This window comes from Ochotona curzoniae, unplaced genomic scaffold (assembly GCF_017591425.1).
Source record: "Ochotona curzoniae isolate NIBS_2020 unplaced genomic scaffold, NIBS_Ocur_1.0 contig_2723, whole genome shotgun sequence".
Lineage (NCBI taxonomy): Eukaryota > Metazoa > Chordata > Mammalia > Lagomorpha > Ochotonidae > Ochotona > Ochotona curzoniae.
Window position 1 is genome coordinate 14,709,549 of NW_024465573.1, and position 23,042 is coordinate 14,732,590.

Genomic DNA, 23,042 nt, shown 5'->3' on the forward strand with positions numbered 1-23,042 from the left:
GTAAATTTTCATCATCATTCTTGTTGGAGTTAATAATTGCATACTTTGATACACTTCCTTAAGACAGGAGTCATGTCTGCTTTGCTCATCACTCAAAGTGATGCCTGACATGCTAAGTAAACATTTCTTTAAGAAATAAATGAGTGAAAATGCACAAACTGTAAACCTCCTTGAGTATCAATCAGGACAGAATCCTAGGACAGCAGAAGCTTGAACAATGTGAAACTGACCACAAATGTTTAACCTCTAAAAGTTTCATTTATCTCTACTATGAAAGGGAGATAATCTGTTGTTCAGAGAATTAAGTAAAATAATTATGTCTAGTGGTAATCATAATTAGATAAGCATTAATTATGTAATTGTTAATGCTGCTCCCCCAGATTCAATAGTAAGCACCTAAGAAGATGAAAAGATTCTAATAGATGTAACTGGGGTTGTGGTGTAGGTAAAGCCATCACCTACAGGGCTAGCATGCCACATTGATGTGGTTAGAATCCCAGTTGCTCTACTTCTGTTTCAGCTCCCTACTAAAGTGCCTGGGAAAGAAGCCCAAGAACCTAAACCCCTGAACCCAGCATGGAAGACCTGGAAGAAGCATCTGGCTCCTGGATTTACACTGGCCAAGCTCCTTGCACTGTGGGCATTTGGGGAATGAACCAGCAGACAGAAGATGTATCACTTCTCTCTCTCTCTCTCTATCTCACTTTGTCTTTCAAATAAATATGTATTTTTTAAAAAGTAAATTTACTAAAAATAAAAAAGAACCAAGTAGATAAAAGTATATCTGAAAGTGGAGACCGTGACAGACAGCATAAAAATGCAAATGATCATCAGCAAGTACCACAAATGCACCCTATATCGACAAATTAGATAATCTCGAAGAAATGAATAAACACTTGAAATAGAAAATCTGAACAGGCTAACACCAAGAACAGAGACTGCATTAGCAATCAAAGTTCCCAACACAGAAGCACAGATTCTGATAGCTTCATAGCTTTATTCTACTAAACATTAAAAATAAATTCAGTGGGTTCAGAAACTCTTCCCCTAGCTTCAAAAACAAAGGAAATTAAGAACTCATTTAATTGATGAAATCAAAAATCAAAATCTTACTAAAGACAGATAAGAACATACCATATGGAAAGGAAATCAGGCCAGTATCTCTGATGAACATGATGAACACAGATGAAAAGCCTCAACAAAATACAGCAAACCAAACGCAACAGCATATTAAAATTACACCATGATCAAGTAGAATCTACCCCAGGGCTATAAGAGTAGTTCAATAATATGCAAATCAATAAATATGATACAACACATTAAAAGGAGGAGGAACAAAACCAATTCCACAAAAGCAATTGGCAATATTCACCTTAGTTTATGAGAGCAATTCTCTACAAATTAAGTATAAATAGAATGTATATCAACATGAATAGCATCCCAGGACATAAGTGAAGGAATTTCAAAGCTTTGTAGAATTAACTGTTTCATTACACATTATCTCATTTCTGTGCCAACAATCAAAAGGCTTTGCTCTTATCAGGGACCACTTCATGAGAAGTTGAGTTTGTGCACATTTTACAACTTCAAGGTTCACTGTTACTGTTACTACAACATAACAAAGCAGAAAATCTTAAGAGTATCGCCTTTTAAAACCCCCCATTTATTTAGAAAGCAATGTGTTTCTCTGAAGTCTTGTCTCACTCATACTTTGTCTTTTTCTCTTCCAGCATAGATCCTACCGCGCGTGCTAACTAACCACTGTTCCTCTGATGACTTAAAGAAAGCATCTTGTTGCTTAATGAATGTTCATCATCCTGAATTATGTGATCACTCACTAGCCTCCTATTTGGCAGCATTGCATACCTATTCCTTGTGTTTATATATTATATTTTATTTTGCTTATGTCTTATTTCAATGTGTGTGTCTACCTCTTCAAATAGAATAAACTCTATGGCTTCTGTTTTACTGAAAAAAATACAAACAAACAAACATTCTTCTTAAAAAGCTATTGTCACCAAAAATTTCTATTTTCCCCAAGCGCATTTAACAGAGGATTTCTGGCAAGGATTAGAGCATGAATGGGTCAATTATGCCCCTAGAAGACTTATAATAACATGTTCTTGTTTGAATGTACTAATGGAAAAATGATGTTGCAGCCTGGACAGCTGTCTCCCACTCATCTAATAGTAGAGCTCTCAAAGCAGTGTGCAAACCTAATTGAACTGGGGTGTTTCTTCTATAGCTGTTAGAAAATCAAATCTTGCCTCATGGACTCAGACAACAAAATGCTATAAATAATTCTCCCACTAGTTAGTAACAGTAATTTTAAAAGTGTAAACTTTTTGAGACTAAGCAAAACTAAGGGAATTCACATTTACTAAACACAAGCAGGATCCTGACACTTCTAAATACTTTGTGATGTTCCACTTGTTCTCTAGAACACTACTGCAGTAAAGGAGCTATCGTGTTCCTTCTGAAGACGAGTTTAGTGAATGGCAAAGGTGCTCTTTGAATTTGATTCTGTTTTGGTTAAAACTTCATTTAAAAAAACAATGCTTTAGATGATTTATAAATCAGGTATCCAATGCTACTAATTAACTCAGGCAAAATCAGGACCAAAGAGTATTCTTTCTGGCATATATGTGCATAAACATATGAAAATATACATATAGTTATGATTATATTAAGCTATATCATATATACATTTATGACTACATAGTTAAAAAAGAGAATACAAGTGTATCACAGGACTGTCCAGAGACGGAAAATACTTGTAGCATCCAACAATCCTTACTATGGCCATGAGGCTCTCAACAGTATAAGCATAAGTCAGAGGATGTGTCTGAATTTGGAAATTGCAATTTGAGGTTTTTTTCTAGAGATAAGGATATAACTTGCTCTCCTTTTTAAGTTTATCAATAAATCAACAGTATTTATGAATATCTAATGAAAGGCACAAAGATTTGTTTCTCCATGGTTCTGGGATGCTAAAGAAAATCTTCATAGAGAAGTTTAGAGACAAATTTTAGCCTGGTAGAAACCAATGTTTTCAAGAACAACCTAGACTGGCTGAAGCATATGCTTTATCACTAGTACTATTAAAACACAAACTGTACTCTTTTAATAGAACTGGTAGTGGAAGCTTTCAAATGGACCCCTGACTGAAGAAGGTTCCAAGATTCTACACTCTCACATTAGACTTCTATGTAGTTGACTAAGAAAACGTTGCCAAAGTGCTAAGCATCCCTGCTTGCCCCTTTCACTCATACATTATTCATCTATGGCAAGTTGCAAATGATTTGGGCTGACTTTTATAAACATTTTAAAGTGAGAAAATAAGAATTTCACTTTGTCATAAGATAACCCACAGGCAATATAAAACACAAAGTGAAAATTGAAAACTTTCTTTCTAAAATTAGGAAATAAACACTGGTACAATTATAACCAGAACAATTTTCCAAACAAAAAATTATTTCAATTCATAATGTATCCAAATTGGAATATGGGAAGTTAAATTTCTCATTTACATAAACTTTAAAGATTGCACCCCAAAGTGTTTTCCTAGATGAATTTACAAGGCTGCAGAATGCAAAGTCAACATAGAAAATCAGTTGTGTTTCTTCTATGCACTGAAATCTCTGGAAAAGAATCTAAGAAAGGGCCCGCCGCGGTGGCGCAAGTGGTTAAAGGTCCTCGCCTTCCACGCCCGGGATCCCATATGGGCGCCGGTTCTAATCCCGGCAGCCCCGCTTCCCTTCCAGCTCCCTGCTTGTGGCCTGGGAAAGCAGTCGAGGACGGCCCAAGGCTTTGGGAACCTGCACCCGCGTGGGAGACCCGAAAGAGGCTCCTAGCTTCGGATTGGCGTAGTATCGACCCGTTGCGCTCACTTGGGGAGTGAATCATCGGATGGAAGATCTTCCTCTCTGTCTCTCCTCTCTGTATATCCGCCTTTCCAATAACAAAATAATAAAAATAAATCTTTAAAAAAAAAAAGAATCTAAGAAAGCAATCTGATTTACAATAGCAACAACAAAAATATAGGGATAAATTTAAGGAATGAGCTTGTGCAGTATCTAAGAGAAACCAGTAAAGATAAAATAAATAAAGCATTATCTCAAAACCAGTTCAGTTCTCTTGCTCTCTCATGTTGACCTCTCTTCCTATTCTTGCTAACAATCTTTCTGGCATATTATATAATTTGAATAATCTAAAACAATGCCACCAAATGCGTAAGCACTGTGTCTATTGCTAACAAGCACTGTCTACACACTGATTATGTAAAGACCAACATCAGCCCACACAAGCATGCATATACAACACAAAGACACATCCATACACACACACCGGACACAACTAAGTCAGGATGACAAGCAATATTTCTATTTCTATCATGGACCAGACTCCGTTGTAAGCATTTTCTATAAATCTCATTTAAAAGCTTATAAGATAGGACTCTGATGAACATAAACTTAGTTTCTCTGTTTACAGATCATGAGTGTGAGCCGGAGTGGCAAGTCAGAGATGGGAAGATGAGAACATTCAGATAGTGCATCTGAGAGAACACTGGGATTTCACAGCTTCACATGAATGAAAGAAAAGCCATCCTTTTCTTGGTTATTCGTTATCTTCAAACTAACTTCTTGCCATGGGCAAACATATAAAATTCTCGTCAGGTAATTTTTAGAGGATATGGAATGGTGAAACTTATAATGTAATCCACCCGCTAGGAAAGATAACATGATGCCTCTCTCTTTCACTTCACCCGCGGAAGCACATAAATTAGTTCTGTTCTATTTATTAAAACTGTGCTAAACAAAATTGGCATCAGACAGGAAACGGTCAGTGTGGATTCACTTATACCCTACCAGGTGGGACACAAAGATTGGTTACTCCTCACTAGGGTATTGAGGATTTCTCTGCACACCCCTCCTAAAACTGTTCTGCACCTAAACTGTTGACATATTTCTTGTTAAAGTTATAAGCCAGTCTAGACTACCTGAAAAAAACAAGTTCAACAAAATTATGCTTCAACACTATATAATGCTAAGTACTATAATGAAAATAGACACGAGACCGCTGAACAGTAATCTATAGCCATTTTAAGGTGTATAGAACCTGGTTGTGTATAAACTAAAATTGAAATATCAATGAAGGAGTCACAGGATGTGGTAAAGAACTTGCATTTTTTAAAATATGTCAGTTACTCAATACTATGTCAATTAATTCCATAACATTATATATTGTTGCTGATATTATGTCGGGGCTTTTAATTGATAGGGATGATACTCTGCCGGCTCTACCTTCAGACCAGAGATGGTCTCCCCAACAAGCCGTTGAATTTGTATGGACAATAAGATGCTGGACTCTATGCTTGGTATATGCTTGCAATGAAAGAATCTCATGTGAACTTGAACTTGGGTAATACAACAAGGTGGAGGAATACGCCATGGGGGGAGGGTTTGTAGATGGGTGGGGGGAATCCCAGTACCTAAAAAACTGTGTCACATAATGCAATGTAATTAATTAAAAAAAAATACTTGTTCTCTGCCATAACATTTTATAGGCTTCCCGAAAGTTACAGCTCCTTATCAAGTGAGTGAGTTAAAAATGTTTATTGAATGAAGCAATGGATTGAAAATTTTGCTTCAGAAATTTTTCTTTTCTCAATTTCTGGCAGAAACTGCTGCTTCATTTTCAATAAAACAGCAACTTAAGTAAATGGCATTGATGTTGAATGGAGACTGTTTCAGAGAACACATAAATTCAATACTGTTCAATTTCAAAAGTGCACACTGATGATTAAAGTAGAAAATATGAAAATCCTGTGGAAAAAATGAATTAGTTACACTTTACTAAATGGAACTGGCATGACTGTTGGGAAATTAACTAAAATGATATATACAGATTATTAAAATTCCTAGAATAACCTAAGTGCCTAAGTACTTGTATTGGCTCCCTATCTTATAAAACAAGATAGGGTGGGGGGTGTGAGTGAAAAAGCCTTTCATTTCTTTTTCTGCAAAATCTCATTCATGCTCAAGTGATACCCTAGAGATTCTGCTGCACATTCTTAATGCTGGCTGAAAGTCCAGCAGACAGATGGCTTTAGTAGCTTGGAACTCTCAAATGCCAGGATTCTTGAGGCATAAAGTTCTGCTGCCTTGAACTTTATGTAAGAAATAACTATTTTCAGCTGCTGTGGAGGAGGCCAAGGATGACAATGTCAGTCTGACACAGCTCCTTATCCAACAGACTCAGGTGTCAGTAAGTCTATCAGTGCAAAATCTACCAAGAAGTTCCCGTGTGAAGGGTTTGCCTGGCCTCAGTTTCCATAGGAAATAGATGCACTTAGAAACAAACAATGATAATAATCACTAAAAAGTGGGTAGGTGGGTAGATAAACAGGTAAGAGAGGTAAATGAAGGGCAGGGCAGGGTACGGCAGGGTAGAACAGGGCATGGCAGGGTAGAGCAAGGCAGGGCATGGCATGACAGGGCAGGGCATGGCAGGGCAGGGCAGGAGAGGGGAAGAAAAGAAGTTGAAGCAGCCTTGGGTGTTGGTGGCACCTTAGCACCTTGGAGAGAGAAATGTGCACAAAAACTATGGGACTTCTGTGACTCCACCTAAGGGAAGTGATAGCTGAATCCCAGGGACATGTTGACCTGCACATCTCTCTGTGTGTTCCTGGTACCGAAGTGGGTAGGGGTCATAGCCACCATGGCATGACCTGGGTCATGATCACCTTGCAAGGGCCAAAGGGAAATTGCATTTACACTGAGAGTAGTGAACACTACTGCAGTAAGAACAAAGAAGCAGGTCTATCATGCCTGACCAGACTGTCGACATACACTCTCACCTCCCCCAAAGTACAGAGTTCACTCCCAGCATATACCACCAGATTCCCCACTAATGCATTAGATGTACCCTTAAAATCACAGTGACACAGCTCAAACATAAAATTGAGAAAACCCATTAATCTGCATTGCAATGTCCAAGGGTAAAAGGAGCAAGCATGAACAAAAAAGACAACATGACACCCTCAAAGCAGCAGAAGATCATTCCAATCATAGATGAAGACATCAAGGAATTTCCAGATAAATAACCCAAAAATTGTTATAAAGCTTTTTGAAGACAAGGAGGAGTACATTCAGGATTAGCAAAATCCATACAAGAAATGAAGGACTCTTTCTCCCAAACGATAGAAATGTCACAACAAAATCAAGCTGAATTTTTAGAAATAAAGAATTTGGGCCCAGTGCAATGGCTTGGTGGCTAAATCCTCACCTTGCAAATGAAAGGATCCGATACGGGTAACAGTTGATGTACTGGCTGTCCTTCTCCCACCCAGGACCCTGCTTATGGCTTTGGATAGCAGTAGAGGATGGCTGAAATCCGTGGGACTCTACATCCATGTAGGAGACCTGATGGAAGTTCCTGGTTTTACCCATTGCTACCATTTGGGTAGCATCAATGCATCAGCAGATGGAAGATCTTTCTGTCTCTCCTTCTCTCCATAAATCTAATCTGCTTTTTCCAATATAAATAAATCTTTTTAAAAAGGAATATGTAAGCCAATATCACAAATAAAAACACAATGGAAAGTCTTAACAAAAGAGTGAGTGAGGTTGAGGAAAAAATCTCTGTGTTAGAAGAAGAACAGAATGAAAACAACAACCACCTGTCCACCAGTTATATGATACCATCAAACAATCTAACAACTGATTCTTAGAAGTTCTTGAAGGCAGGAAAAGAGAGACTGGATTGGAATAAAATAATAACCTAAAAGTTGCCAAAATTGGGAGAAGAAAGGGGAATTTAAGTAAAGGAGGTGCAGAGAATCTAGAATGGACATGACCAGAAATAGTTAAGCTTTCTAGAGTTGAACATAAAGAAAAGATACTTCCATGTGCATGGAAACAAAAGATACTTCTATGTGCACGTGAGAAATGGCTGGCCTCCAATTAGATTCGCAGCTGACTTCTCATCAGAAACTGTACAGGTTAGGAAAAATTGATGAAACATAAGCCAGGACCTAAAAGAGGACAAAAACAACAAAAACCTGGCATCCCAGAATACTATGCCTTGCAAAACTCACGTTTTTTTGTATGAAGATGAAATAAACAGCTTCCAAGGCAAACAGAAATTGAAAGAATTTACATTTATCCAAATGATATAAGCAGCCCTACAAATGATGCTTAAAGATGTGCTACATGGACATATAGCCTATTGCAATAGCCTATTGGTTAAAGTTCTCGCCTTGCACATGCCAGGATCCCACATGGGCACTGGTTCTAATCCCAGCAGCCCTGCTTTACATCCCCGCTCACTGCTTGTGGCCTGGGAAAGCAGTCCAGGACGGCCCAAAGCCGTGGAACCCTGCACCCACGTGAGAGACCTGGAGGAAGTTCCCGGCTCCTGACTTCGGATTGGCTCAGCTCCAGCCATTGCAGCCGCTTGGGGAGTGAACCAATGGACGGAAGATCTTCCTCTTTGCCTCTCCTCCTCTCTGTATATTTGACTTTCCAATAAAAACAAATCTTTTAAAAAAGCCTGTGCTACACACAGAAAAACAGAACAGAAGTAGAGAACATCCCAGTAAAGCCACCTAGAAAACCTAAAGCAAACAACAAGAAAAGTCTATGTTGAAATAATAGGACAAATTTATTATGTCCAAATAATAAGCCTGAATGCAAATGGCCTTATTCAACCAAAGACTAGCAGACTGGATCAGAAAACAATGTTCATCTACTTGCTGCCCGCAAGAAACACAACATACCAACAAAGATACACACAGACTGAAAGTGAAAGGATAGAAAAAGTTATTCCACACTGATGGAAAGGAAAAATTAGAGTGTAGGCACTCTAATATCGGAGAAAATAGAGTTTAATACAAAAACTGTTAAAAAGAGATGAAGAAGGGCTCTACCTAATGATTAAGGGATCCATTCAACAAAAGAAATAATTACGATAAATGTATGTGCACGCAGCCCCAGGATATCTATGTAAGCACAATTGTTAAAGGATATAAAGAGAGACATAGACTCAAATACATTATTAGTGGGTGATCAACACGTCATCATCATTAATGGACAGATTGACCAGACTGAAGCTCAATAAAAAACAGAGCTAACACATATCATCAATCAAACGGAGTTGATAGATATCTATGGAATACTTCATCCTACAGATGTTGAATGTGTATTCTTTTCATCAGTGCATGGAACCAGGATAGGCCACATGATAGAACATAAAACAAGGTTCAGAAAATTCAAAGGAATTGAAATCATACCACATATCTTTTCATACCGTGAAGCAATTAAGCTGAAAATCTGCAAGTCAGGAAATTCTAGAAAATATGAAAACATGTAAACTGAATAAAATGCTTCTGAATGAACAGAGGATCATAGAAATCAAGCAGAAAATTTAAAAATTTCTGGAAACAAATGAAAATGTCAAAATAGTATATAAATACTTATCAACATTTATCAAATACAGAAAAAACATCCCTAAGATGCAAATTCTTTGCAATTAATGCCTCTAATAAAAAACTAGAAAGGCCTCACATGAGTTGTCAATTCACCAGAAGAATCTAGAAAAAAATGGCAAACCCAACCCAAAATAAGCAAAAAGAAATAATTAAAATTAATAAGCATACAGTTTTGAAATACTACAAAAACAATGGGGTTATGATCAATGACTCAAAGACCTGGTTCTTTGAAAAAATAAACTAACTTCATATGCCATTGGCCCAACCGAGCAAAAAATTTTTAAAAAGAGGGAGATTGAAAACAATAAAACCAGAGATAAAAAGTGAAATATGACAAAAACCAATTGGTATTAAAAACAATTATATGCCAAAAAAAGAGAAAAATCTAGAAGAAATGGATAATATTCAAGACACAAATAACTTACCAAACTGAATCACAACAACACTGAACACCTAACCAGACCAATAATCATGACGGAGACTCAATCAGTAATGGACTCTCCCCAGAAAGTCCACCACTGAATAGATTCTTGGCTGGATTCTAACAAATTTATCACGAAGAACAAACTCTAAACCTTCACACATTATTCAAAGAAGTGGAAAGGGAGGAAATCCTCCTAAATTTATTTTTATGAGGCCAACATTACCTTAATCACCAAGCTAGAAAAAGATACAACAGAGAAAAACAGCTATAGACCAATATCCCTGATGAACACAGAAAATCCGTAACGAAATACCAGCCAATCAAAACCAACAACACTGCAGAAAGATCTTTCATCCAGCCCAGGTGGAATTTATCCTTGCTATTCAAGGATAATTCAACAGAAGCAAATCAATAAATGTAAGATGAAAAATGAACAAACTGAGGAAGAAAACCACGATTACCTGAATAAATGCAGAGAAATCATTAGGTAACATTCACCATTGCTTCTGTTAAAATTCTTAAAAAATTAAGCATAGGGTGATAATTCCTCAATACTCACATGGCAATGTATGAAAAATCAAATGCCAGCATCATATTGAACAAAGAAATGCTGGACTCATTTCTATTAAGACTGGCAACCAGACAAGGATGCCCACACCCATTACTGGCACAGCGATCAAGGCACCACCATATTTGAGTGCCATAGTTCAGGACCCAGCTCTTCTAATTGCAGCTATTTGCTTATGCCAGCGCTGGGAGGCAGCAGATAATGGTTTGAGAAGTTGGGGCTCCATTAGAGACTTGGAGTAAGTTCTAGTTTTCATCAGAGTTGTTGCATGCGATTTAAAGACACGTCACCCCATCTACCACCTTTCGAAAACTATAAATACTTTAAACATTATTTTAAAATGTTTTATTGCAAAGCTTCTAAAATTCATTCATACTGTGTATACACATTTTCTAAGAACTTCTTCAAGACACTGATGTGTGTGTGTGTGTGGATTTCAGTGTTTTGCAACAAAACGAAATCATCTTCAATTTCATTTTCCACCAACATTTTGAAGCTCCCTCCTATCCTATATGTCCCCAAGGAAGGATGTGACTGACTTGATTACTCTAGTGGCCCTGGGGATCTAGCACTTAGCTGAGTATCTCTATGTATTTTGGATAGGGGTATCATATTGCCTTCCCTTGCCTCTAAAGAGATGTCTTAGGCACACTCCACATACAGGCTTGTGGTGGTCCTGCAAGATTTTTGCTCTATATCAACTTCCATTGTGCTGAAGATCTGTGTAATTGCTGTCTACACATACTGAACAGTCCTGGTTCCTCTTCTCTAGTAATTTTTGCTCAGTCCCAACACTTTATGCTGCCTAAGAATGTGCCTGGATCTCAGTCCTAGACCCTGCTCTTCTAGTTAGTGTGAGGTTATTTGAATTCTCTTTGCTGGTATGAACTTCATATCATTCATCAGATTACAAAAACCAGATTGGTGAGCTGAGAGAATTCTGCCCTTGGTGACTCCTGGCTGCTCCACTGTGTCTTTCACATTCTTCAGAATTCAAACACAACCCTGATAAACATGTTTCACTCCAAGGACAAGTGCACACCACATTTAGGGTATCAAACAAGTTTCAGTATTTTCTCACCAATCCAAAAGAGACATGCTGAGATAATAATAATTTCATTATTCTAACAGTGTATCTCTTATTCACTGCAACTATGACACTGCTCCCAATGGCCGTGGCGTGGGCTGCTGCTCTCCACGGGAGGAATGAAAGAAAAAGAGACCAAGGAGGCCTCCTTATGGCAAGGAGGGAGGAGGGTGGATTCAAGATTCTCTAACTTCCAAAGATGCAGCTTTCCAGACTTCTGAATTATTTTTCTCTAAAGGTATGAACAGGAATTTCAGCAAGGTCAGTTTTTCTTACCACTTAACAATATAAATCTAGCGATTTGACCTTGCAGCATAGCTTTCCAAACTAATTTTGGTTTTAGAATATTTGTTATTAGTTCATAAAAATAACAGAGATGAAGAGACCCAGCTATCTTCCATCTTCTGGTTTATACCCACCTGCCTAGCCTGCGAAGTAACCACAATGGCTGGAGCTGGGATAGGCTCAGGATAGCATCCTAGAACTACATTCTGGTCTCCCACGTAGGAGGCATGGGCCTAAGTCTTGGGCCATATTCCTCTGCTTTTCCAGGAGCATTAAGAGCAAGCTAGATCAGAAGCACAGCAGGAGGGACTCCAACCATGTCACAAGCAGAAACCATCTGTGCGGCAGCAATATAGATTATATTTTTGAAAAAGTATAACCTTACAATGGGATAAATGTAACTTCACATTCTACATTGGAGGGGTAATTGTGGCACAGTGGTTAAGACGTTGCTTGGCATGGCCACATCCCGTATCAGTGCCTGGATTTAAGTTCTGACTCCACATCCAATCCAGCTTCCTGCTAACAGACATGCTGGAAGGGAGTAGTGCTCCTATACCTGAGCTTCTGTTTGCTTCCTAGAAGACCCAGAAGGAATTCTGGGCACCTAACTTCAGCCTGCTAGAGCACTCATTTTGTAGATTTTGAGCAGTAATTGAGTGGAAGGAAGAACAGACTTGTCTGCCTCTGCCTCCATTTCAAATGAATACATAAAAGTTTATTTACCCTTTCTGTATTTCAGGTTCTTTATCTGAAAATTGAGATAATTCCATGTATTGCTCATGGGGCATTAAGAGAGATCCTTCATACATTTTCATAGATCAATATTTTCTAAAAGGTTCTGAATGTAGTTATATGAATACAAATAAAATAAAGCACACAGCCTCAAATGGGAAGATCTGAAAAATTCGTAGAAGACTGAATTAAAGGTTTTTTTTTTTATAATTGACATCGTCAGCAACATTTTTGAAGCACCATTGCACATGTAAGAATAAAAAAGGAACCAGGGAAGGCCTCCCCAAGAAGCCGTTAAAGTTATCAGGACAACAAGATGCTGGACTCAATGCTGGGTATGTGGTTGCAATGAAGGAATCTCAACTGAACTTCAACTGTCGTTATACAGCAAGGTGGAGGAATCCACCATGGGGGGAGGGTTATGGGAGGAGTGAGGGAAATCCAAGCACCTATAAAACTGTATCACATAATACAATGTTATTAACAATAAAAAAAGAATAAAAAAGGAAAATAATAGGTAAAAATAATAGCAGGAGTTATCATTAACACTTCCTTTTATATACTACATGCTAACCTGAGGGTTTTGCAACATGATACATTCACTGAAACCCTTACAATGTGTTTGAGATACATGCATATAATTTGTTTACATTTTAAGATATAAAACCAGATAAAACTGAACTTTAGAAGCAGATCAAGGTAAAAAAAAAAAAATGAGAAAACTAGAGCCAGCATTGTGGTATAATGGTGAAAGATCTGCCTACAATGCCAGCATCCCTGTTCAATGTGGCCAGCAATGTATATGGGCACTGGTTCTACTCCAGAAGCTGGCCTACTCCACATCTGATCCAGGCCCTGCTAAGGTCCTGGAATGAGCAGTGTGGGACTGCCCACAAACTATCACACAAGTGGGAGACAGGGATAAAGCTGATGGCTCCTGGGTTTGATCTGACCTAGCCCTGGTTATTGCAACCATCCTGGGAATGAACCAGCAGATGGAAGATCTTGTGCTCGCTCTTTCTCCTTTCTGACTTCCACACAGATACATAAATTAGAAGAAATCACAAAAAAAGCAGGATGAAATGAGCATCCCAAGGTATATAACTAAAGCAGCTTTAGTTATATACCTTGAGATGCTGCAGCCTTGGCTGAATGAGATGAAAGGAACTGGAAAGTAACCCTTACTCCCACTTCTCTCGTCTGGAGCTAAAGGCTAAGCTATTGGTAAACATAAAAGGAGGCAAGACACGGACTTGTCTGCTTTAATATCCAAATGTATTGCTTCTGTTGTAATCGCTATTCCATTGATTGAAAAAGATTAGATCTACAGGATCTTTATTCACTGTCTGTACTCTATAATCTGAAAAAATTTCACATAGTTTATTATTTATTGACACTTTACTGAAGATTGACCTTTCTAATCACAAAATAATGAAAATCATAGTTCATACTTCTTTCACTTTCTTACTTCCTAGCCATGCACTTCTTAGCATAGCAACCAAACATTGTAAAGGCTTTACTCTTCCCAATGCTTGTAATGTGCACTGTCAAATTCCTAGCTTCTTTTTGTTTTTTTAAAGATTTATTTATTTATTGGAAAGTCAGATATACAGAGAGGAGGAGCGACAGAGAGAAAGATTTTCCGTCCGATGATTCACTCCCCAAGTGAGTGCAACAGTCAGTGCTGTGCCAATCCAAAGCCAGGAACCAGGAATTTCCTCCAAGTTTCCCATGTGGGTGCAGGGTCCCAAAGCATTGGGCCATCCTTGACTGCTTTCCCAGGCCACAAGCAGGGAGCTGGATGGGAAGTAGAGCTGCTGGGATTAGAAACGGCACACATATGGGATCCTGGTGCGTTCAAGGTGAGCACTTTAGCTGCTAGGCCACGCCGCTGGGCCCCAAATCCCTAGCTTCTTCTGGAGGCTCAGATATGTTAGCAGAACCTTCTTATAATTATCTAGTTTGGCCAACTGAATGCTATGCTAATGATAGGACAACAGGTAGTACTATGATGATCAAAAGAGTAATCACAAATTTACACATTCAGGTCTCATCCTGTCATAGCCCACTTTGAATGTGTGGTGTGAGTTTTAAACCACATACATGTTCAATAATATGGAGACAAATAAATATGGATATCATATGGGTTACGTTCATAGGTTTTTCTTTACTGTGAGATATCCCAGCTTATTTCAGGGAAAGAAAGACTTGATGTCTGCAAAATATGATTCTATTTTTCAATCTTGGAGTTGTTTTGATAATCTCAAAAATATCACATTTTTTTTTAAACCTAAGCTTACACTCAAATCTCCCATGTATTTTCAGAGGAGAATCATCTATTTCTCACTGTGATTTAGGTATACGAACTTAAGACTTAAAATCAGCTAAGGCGATTTTAGCTGGAGACCACTAGCGCTGTAAATAAGTGGTTTAGAGGAAGAAGATTGTAATTATATGGATTGGTATAAAAGTGCCACAGCTCTGCAGGAAGGAATACACTGGCAAATTGAGAGGGTTACTTCTCTTTTTCCAGGATGACAGGCTGTAACAGTAACAGTCTGTGGCATCTCCTGAGCTCAGGATCAGATCCTCAGCTACCTCTCCACCATAAATCATGGTAACATTAAGTGACAAGGAAGTGAAAGAGACTTCATAAGAACTCTCATTTTGTATAACACAGCAAATTTCTCATACACACGTCACACTAAATATTTACCACCCAGAAGAGACTCCACTGAAACACCTGACACTACCTATTATTCTACAAAACAGAACTAGAAAATTCCTTTCTCCAAGGTAACCTTTCTGAATGAACACACTTTCTGGACCATAATAGGAAACATATAAAGTGAAATACACAGGCATTTTCAAATCTGCCTATGTGCATATCATATTGTAAAGAGAAATCTGCATGGGTTAAGAAATAAGAAACAACTATGATTCATTATTTATTCTTCTCACTGTTGTTCACATAAAAAGCCACGTACCCAACATTGGGCAATGTATGTGAAATTCTGTGTATGTCTGTAGTTATTGACATGGGACTGATTTCTCAAAACAATGCCTCTGTTTTAATAAGAATAGAATTTGTAAATCAGACCAGCAAGTAATAGTTTTACTGATCATTTTCAAATTTTCTGTCACATAATTTTAAGAATAAAGGCCCTTCAATAAGATGGGTCATTTTTACAATTACAATAGTTGCATGTATTATCTTAGAATTAAAGGATCTCACCTGAGAATTAAGTACAAAACACTATTACCAATGATTTAACACATGAAACATAACTTGCTACTGCTTTTTAGTTGACAATATTAAATTCTTGGTTTCTGTTGGAACCTCCTTCTTTAAGAGACAATAATTTTATGGAGAAGGACTACTTAGAATCCAACGCTTGAATTTTTAATGATAATGAATTTAGGGGGTGGACATTCGGTATAGTGCTTGTGACACCACCTGAAATGCCTGCATCCCACAGCAGAGTGCTTGGGTTCAAATCCTAGCTCCACCCCCAATTCCAACTTTCTGCTGATGCACACCCTGCGATATAGCAGATTCCTCTACCTGCACAGCCTGAAATGGAGCAGGCTCAGGTAGCTGAGTTCCTGCCACTGACATGGGACATCTGGATCAACTTCCTTAGCTCCTGAGTTTAGCCTGGCCCTCCACAGCTGCTGAGGGCATTTGCAGGGATGAGAATGGAAGTAAATGGATTCATCCCTTTGCACTCATTTGTTCTCTTTCTTTCTCCCCTTTTCAAATAAGTAACAAATATTTTTAAGTCATGGATTCTGGAGGGGGGCGTCTGGCTATGAAGGTTTTCCTGCTATTTTATTTCATGATTCAAGTTGTTTATGGTATACTGTATATTGACTCAAAATAAAAATGTATTCATAAGGCAAAAATAGTGTATATAAATATTTCTAGTGTATATAATTCTAATTTAGATATGATTACTTACTATTAAGCCATGAAATGTATTCTTGCAATCTATGTAAAATGACAATTTACCATCAGACAATGCTTATATATCAGACAATACTTATATATAAGTAACTAAGGTTCATTACCTTGTAGATATCCAAAAATCCACATTGGTGGTCAAACCTGGTGTACAGTTCGTTCAGCATGCTGATCACTTGCATGGGGGTACACTGAGCACAGATGGCTGTGAAGCCCACGATGTCTGAGAAGAGCATGGTGACATCATCGAACTTTCGGGCCTGCACCTGCTGCCCTTGCCATAACTGCTGAGCTACATCTCCAGGAAAAATAGAATAAAGAAGATCCACAGTTTTCTTTTTCTCTTCTTCGAGGGCCTGGTGAGTTCTTTCTAAAGTTGCCTTTAATTTGTCCATCCTTTTCTTCAAGCCATCTTGGGCCTTTGCCTGCTCACCAACCAAAATGACATCCCGGGTGGCATCATGAATAGGAATGTCCGAGAGATGCAGTCCTCGGCCCATGAGCTCATCTAACTTGTCTACACACGGGGAGCCCAAAAACAAGATGGAACTTGATTCTGGGACGTGGATCATTTGTCCTTTGACCTCCATCACCTGCAAAATGAACACGAAACTTTGTTCAGGACTCTTCAAATAGTAGATTCACAAAAATTAATGCACTGCACGGTAATGGGAAGAAATGGTTTATTAGTTATGCTGGCATATTACATTGATAGAAGCCTATTTGAATCCAAGGTAGCGTCAAGGGCACACTTCACGGTTCAGAAAGAAAGCAGCTGCTCTGCATCTCCCTCAGCCACATTCTCAATGAAACACCAAAGTGGAAAACAAGATCAACAAAATCATTTTTTTTTGCTTCAAAATGAAAGTATTCAAGGAACACATTTCTTATTAACAATGAAATTATTCTCAGGTATACCCTGAAGCTAATTTATAAGGCAAATAAAAAGCTTTTAGCTTGCTGCTGATGATAAAATTTGGAGAAATCTGTCAAAATAAGTACATTTAGTTGTCATTAGAAAAAAAAAAGGCTCCTTTTAGAAAATAAGCTAAAGAGATTAAAATAAATTGAAACAACCATTAGGCTTTATACAAGTCATTTTTCAACCAGTTATCACTTGTGGAAAATTCAATGTTTATTGCAATCAGTACAATGGTGAATAATTAGTAAATTATTTTCAATTTTTACATTATGTTAGTCTTTAAAAAGGAAAATTTTAAACCAGATATCATTAGGTGAGAGGTTCTGAAAAATAACTGCCTCAACTGGCCTGCCAGTACAATCCAAGTGTAAACAAAACCAAGTAGGATAGTGCTGAAGAATGCAGTAAATGAGAAATAATTTAATTAGTAATTTTAATCGACAAAATGGATATAACTGCAACGCATTATATTGAGTAAAATAAGCCTGCACCAAAAATTGTTTTCTCTGATGTGTTGTAGTTAATACAGAATGCAAAAAAAGTCTAAAAATAAAATTGATATCTTATGATGTGGCTAATACTTAGAGCCCACAGCCTTATTCCTGATCTTTTTATTTGCTACTTGTTTAACACTATGCTTAGCAGAGCATTAAGCCTGTATTTATACAGGAAATTCAAAATATATTATTTTCTGGCTAGCTTGGTGGCATAGGCAACTAATCCTCCACCTGTAGGATCAGCATCCCACATGGGAAGAGGTTTAGGTACCAGCTGCTCTGTTTCTGATCCAGCTTCATGCTTCTGACCTGGGAAGCAGTGAATGATGGCACAAGTCCTTGAGACCTTGCACCCCCGTGGAAGACAACTGGAAGAAACTGCTGGCTGTCAGCTTCAGACTGGGTCAGCTCTGCCTTTGCAGCCATTTGAGGAGTGAACCAGGCAATGGAGTATCACTCGCTGTCTCCCCTTTTCTCTGTAAATCTGCTTTTCAAATGAACACAAATCTTAAAGCATGTTATTGAAAAAGTTAAAAGAAAAAGATTTAAAAGAAAATGGTAGTTGAGGGAGAAGCATTCAGGGAGGGAAATACAGTTTTCTTCCCCAGGATTGTATTTACAAACTACATGAAATATGTTCTTTAGATCATAAAAATGCTTTACAGCAGCATAATAAGATACATATAAATTATAATTATACTACAAATTAATTACATTTAAAATTACCTTATAATATGTGTTTCTTAAAATTCAGAGTAAGGAAGAAACAAAAAATCCTGATAGGTGTTTTAGAGTGAACCAAATTTTAAATTTGTAATAATGACCTCTGATATTAATGGATTTATTTGTGCTTTTATGCACTCTCTTTCCTCACCATATCACAATTTGTTTTCTGTTGTTTTCTTTCTTCCTTTCTTTTTCTATAGCTCCTTTTTTCACTTGAACTTAGTTTTTTCACTTGTCAATGTTTTCATCTCTCATTCTGCCCGTCTCTATACTTGCTTTATTTCACTATAATTCAAATTCAAAAAGTTATCATTATTTGCCCTTAATTTAACAAAAGGCAGATGTACTAAAGATGTACTAAAGAAATTATATATTTTCATGTACAGCAAACAGATTATGGAAAACTGATGAAATTTCAAAACAGAATCTTAAGATTTTGCTGTATCTCAAATTATATTTGTTTCAATGAAACAGTACAAAAGGCATATGAAAGCAAATTGTCATAAAACATATCAGATTTTAGAAATTTGTAAGTATAGGTCTCTGGTGCGATAGCCTAGTCACTAAAGTCCTTCCCTTGCATGCGCCAGATCCCACATGGGTGCCAGTTTGTGTCCCAGCTGCTCTACTTCCCTTCCAGCTCCCTGCTTGTGGCCTGAGAAAGCAGTAGAGTACAGCTCAATGCCTTGGGAACCTGCATCCTCATGGGAAACCTGGAAGAACCTCCTGGCTCCTGGCTTCAGTTGGGCTCAGCTCTGGCCATTGTGGCCACTTGGGGAATGAACCTGTGGATGGAAGATTGTTCTCTTTGTTTTTCCTCTCTGTAAAGCTTTCTAATAAAAATAAACACATAAAAATAAATAAAAAATAGAAAAATAAGTCTTTTTTAAAAATTTGCAAGCCTCATAAATCCTGTTATCTTAAAGATTTAAATGTCATTATATTTGAAATCTTGGTTATCAGGTTCTGGGATGTTATTATCATATTCATGAGTATACATTTCCAAGACACTATTAACTACCATAATCAGTAAGTATTAGAAATGGAGTACATCTAGTCATCTAACTCTAGTATACATTGTGATATTTTTCTGTATCCTGAACACGGGCCAGCTCCTGGTTTTACAGAGCTTTCAGAAACAGTAAGGCAAGCTTATTAGCCATAAAAAATGAGAAGAGATTCCTCTTCGCATAATCTCAGCCCCCACATCTCCGCAGGCAGTCCTCCTGACACGCTGACTTCCTATGTTGGGCCTGCATAATTGTGAAAGAATAAATTTATGTTCTTTTAAGGTACCAGTATATAAGCATTTGTTCATCAGCAAGGGAAACTAATAAAGAATGGAGAAACAAAATTTGGGGATGGGATCTGACATACATATGACATTCTATCCAATGACCACTGAATACAGCTTTTGAACAAGAGTTCATGGAATATCAATATGGAACATATCTGGGGCCAAACACATTTCTAAAAATTACAAAAAATGCAGAATATGTGTTCTTCGATTACAGGAATATAACTAGAAATCAGCAACTGGAAAAGTATCTCAACAATGAAAATCAAAACATGTTCATCTACATAATCTACTATTAAGGAAAAATAGTCAAAGTAAAATAAAATATACAAAAGAAAGTGCTGTACAACATGTTGAAATAAATAACATGCAAACATCACAGTGCTAAAAGGAAAGATTACAAGACCTACATGCTTACATTCAAAAACAAGATGAGAGATCAAGAAAAGTTTCCACCTCATGGGCCTAGCAAAACATGATGGTGAATCAGGAGGTAAGAAATAACAAGTTCAAGACCACAGGAAGCAGTGATATTAAAAACAAGAAAACAGCCACCTTGCAGAGCCAGAGCTGCCAGCAGCTTCGCTCTCTTCAATGAGCTCGGAGATCTGGGGACTCACACGGGGGGGTGTCAGAGTGGGCCTGAGATCGCACATGAATTTTAGTCTCAAAAAAGGTGGGGAGAGGAGAGGAAAGGCCCCATCCAAAGAAAGCATACCCGTCGGCCATGCCTGGGGTTTCATGCATGTATTTGTGTTCCAGGTGAGTGGAAAGGTAGGGTCCAAGACCTGCACACATCCCAGGGGACTGGGTCTGGGGGCCTGACAATATCTTGGTTCCCTGGTGGGTAGAACTCCAGCACAGAACACTCTCCCCACTCGAAGTCCGAGCTTGGGAAGACCAGGCTAAGGAATCCATGTGCTCCCAGGCACTGGGACTGTAGGCAGGGAAGGCAGTAAGAGGATGTGTGGCAGGGAGGACTGATGAGGGAGTATGTTGCAGCTGAGGGATGACTTCTGAGGGACTTTCTCCAACAAGGCTACTGTACTTGCAGGTAAGTGAGGAAGCTGAGACTGAGAGGTTTGGAGAAAGCAAGCTGGAGGATCTTTAAGAATCAGACTGATGCCCCAACCCACCCACATGGGAGACCTGAGCAGGGATAGTTACCAACGACCACCAGTGATCACAACCCACTGGACCACAATAAAGCTAGGTCTGGGGGTCTACATGACAGTGTTAGATTACAGTACCTGCCAGAGAAAGTCAGAACAGGGGAAGGTGATGTTAAGCTGGGCCATGAAACTAACCAACCAGCATGAGAGAATCCAGTCTGGAGGCAGATTCTGTAGAGGAATATTTGGCTCATCCCTGTGTAACTGTAATACCCACTAGTTTGTTAAAAAATTGGGGATGGTGACAGGCTGAGCTAGGCATGACCATGGATCCCCCAATATTCATGGTTACTGGGGTGAGGAACAGGTCAGGCTGGTCCAGGCTGCAACATCCATAGGTATAGCCAAGAACACAGGAGTGGGACAGGCTGGGTCACAACATCCAGCAGCATACAGAGGTCAAGACAGAGGGGCAGACTATGTTAGGTAAAGACAACAGGAGTGGACTAAATCAGAATGGGCCAAGGACACAACTGATGTGTGCAAAATCTGCTACTGGGAGGTGACCTGATAGAGGAGCTTGGGGAACTTGTCTGTCAGGATGCAGTTGCTGTAGGTTAGGGCAAGAACCCAGACCAGGCCAGGTTATGGTACCCATTGGCATACATGGGGTCAAGACTAGGGGTGGGCTAAGCTGGGGCAGTTCATAACACCCACTGGAAGATGTGAGAACCAGGACAGGTACAGGACAGTCTGGGTCGGGCCACAACACCAGCCAGTTCACAAAGGGGCCAGGGTAAGGAGGCTGGCTGGTCTGGGCTAGGCTGTAGCACCAATTAGCATGAGCTGGAACCGGTTGCAGGCCAGGCAAGACTGTACTGAGCCAGGCTACAGTACCACTGGCAAATGCTCAGGCAATGCAGGTCATGCCAGACTAGGCCACAGCACCCATCAGCACACAAAAAATTGGAAGAACTATTGTAGTCAAGCCCAGTAGGGAGGCAGCAGGGCTTTCTTGCTGGAGCACTGCTCCTGCTGGTGTGAGACCTGGAACAGGAGCTGCAGTCAAATGCTCTACCACTGAGCTATACCCCCAAAACAGGAGCTGATCAGGCTTGGTAGAGCTACTACATCCATTGGTCTGCATGTGAGCTAGTTAGGGGCACAGCCAGACTGGGCTAATCAGTTCACTGGTACATATATGAACCAGAGCAAGTACAAGCTGGTCAGGCTTTGCTGCAGCCTTGGCAGCCAAGTCCTCTCAAGGTAGAATTGCAGAACCATCTGGAAAATACAAGATCCAGGGCTGGGAGTAGGCCTAGCAGGGAAACAGTGGGCACCTCTTTGGTGTGCAGCAGCTCCAACAGGAAACCATGAAAACAAGGGCTGAGGGACAGGCTTAGTTGGGGAGGTGGTTGTGGGTTTCTCTGACTGCGCTGTAGTTCCCACTAATGTGCATGAGGGGCCAAGTGTATGGTGGGCAGGGATGGGCTGGGCTACATCACCCATTGTTTTGTGTAGGAGATGGGGCTGGGGACAGAAGTGACTGAGTGACTGCAACTGCCAGATGTGGGTGATGGACTGAGCAGATCCTGTACTAGCTGGCATACACAGGAGTCAGGTTTGGGTACACCTCGGCAAGTTTTTTAGTATCTTTTTTAAAAAATTAGCATCTTTTTAAAAAATATTAATTTGAAAGCTAAATTTTACAGAGACAGGACAGAGAATTCTTCTATCCACTGGTTCACTCCCCAAATGGCTGCAACAGCCCAAGCTGAGCTGATCCAAAGACAGGAGCTTCTTCCAGTCTCCCACATGAGTTTGGGCAATTTTCCATTGCCTTCCCAGGTCAGAAGCAGGGAGTTGGATCAGAACTGGAATAATTGGGACATGAACCAAAGCCTATGAGGGATACTGGCACTGCATGTGGATAAT

The 23,042-nt window shown here is 39.1% G+C and overlaps 1 protein-coding gene across 1 annotated transcript in view; it reads right to left on the reverse strand.

Annotated features, from left to right (window-relative positions):
* GUCY1A2 (guanylate cyclase 1 soluble subunit alpha 2) overlaps positions 1-23,042 on the reverse strand; it is a 267,586-nt gene that overhangs the window by 80,273 nt on the left and 164,271 nt on the right. The window contains exon 5 of the mRNA XM_040976881.1: positions 16,661-17,146. Within this exon, the coding sequence (XP_040832815.1) occupies positions 16,661-17,146 (486 nt within the window). The remainder of the gene's footprint in view (positions 1-16,660; positions 17,147-23,042) is intronic.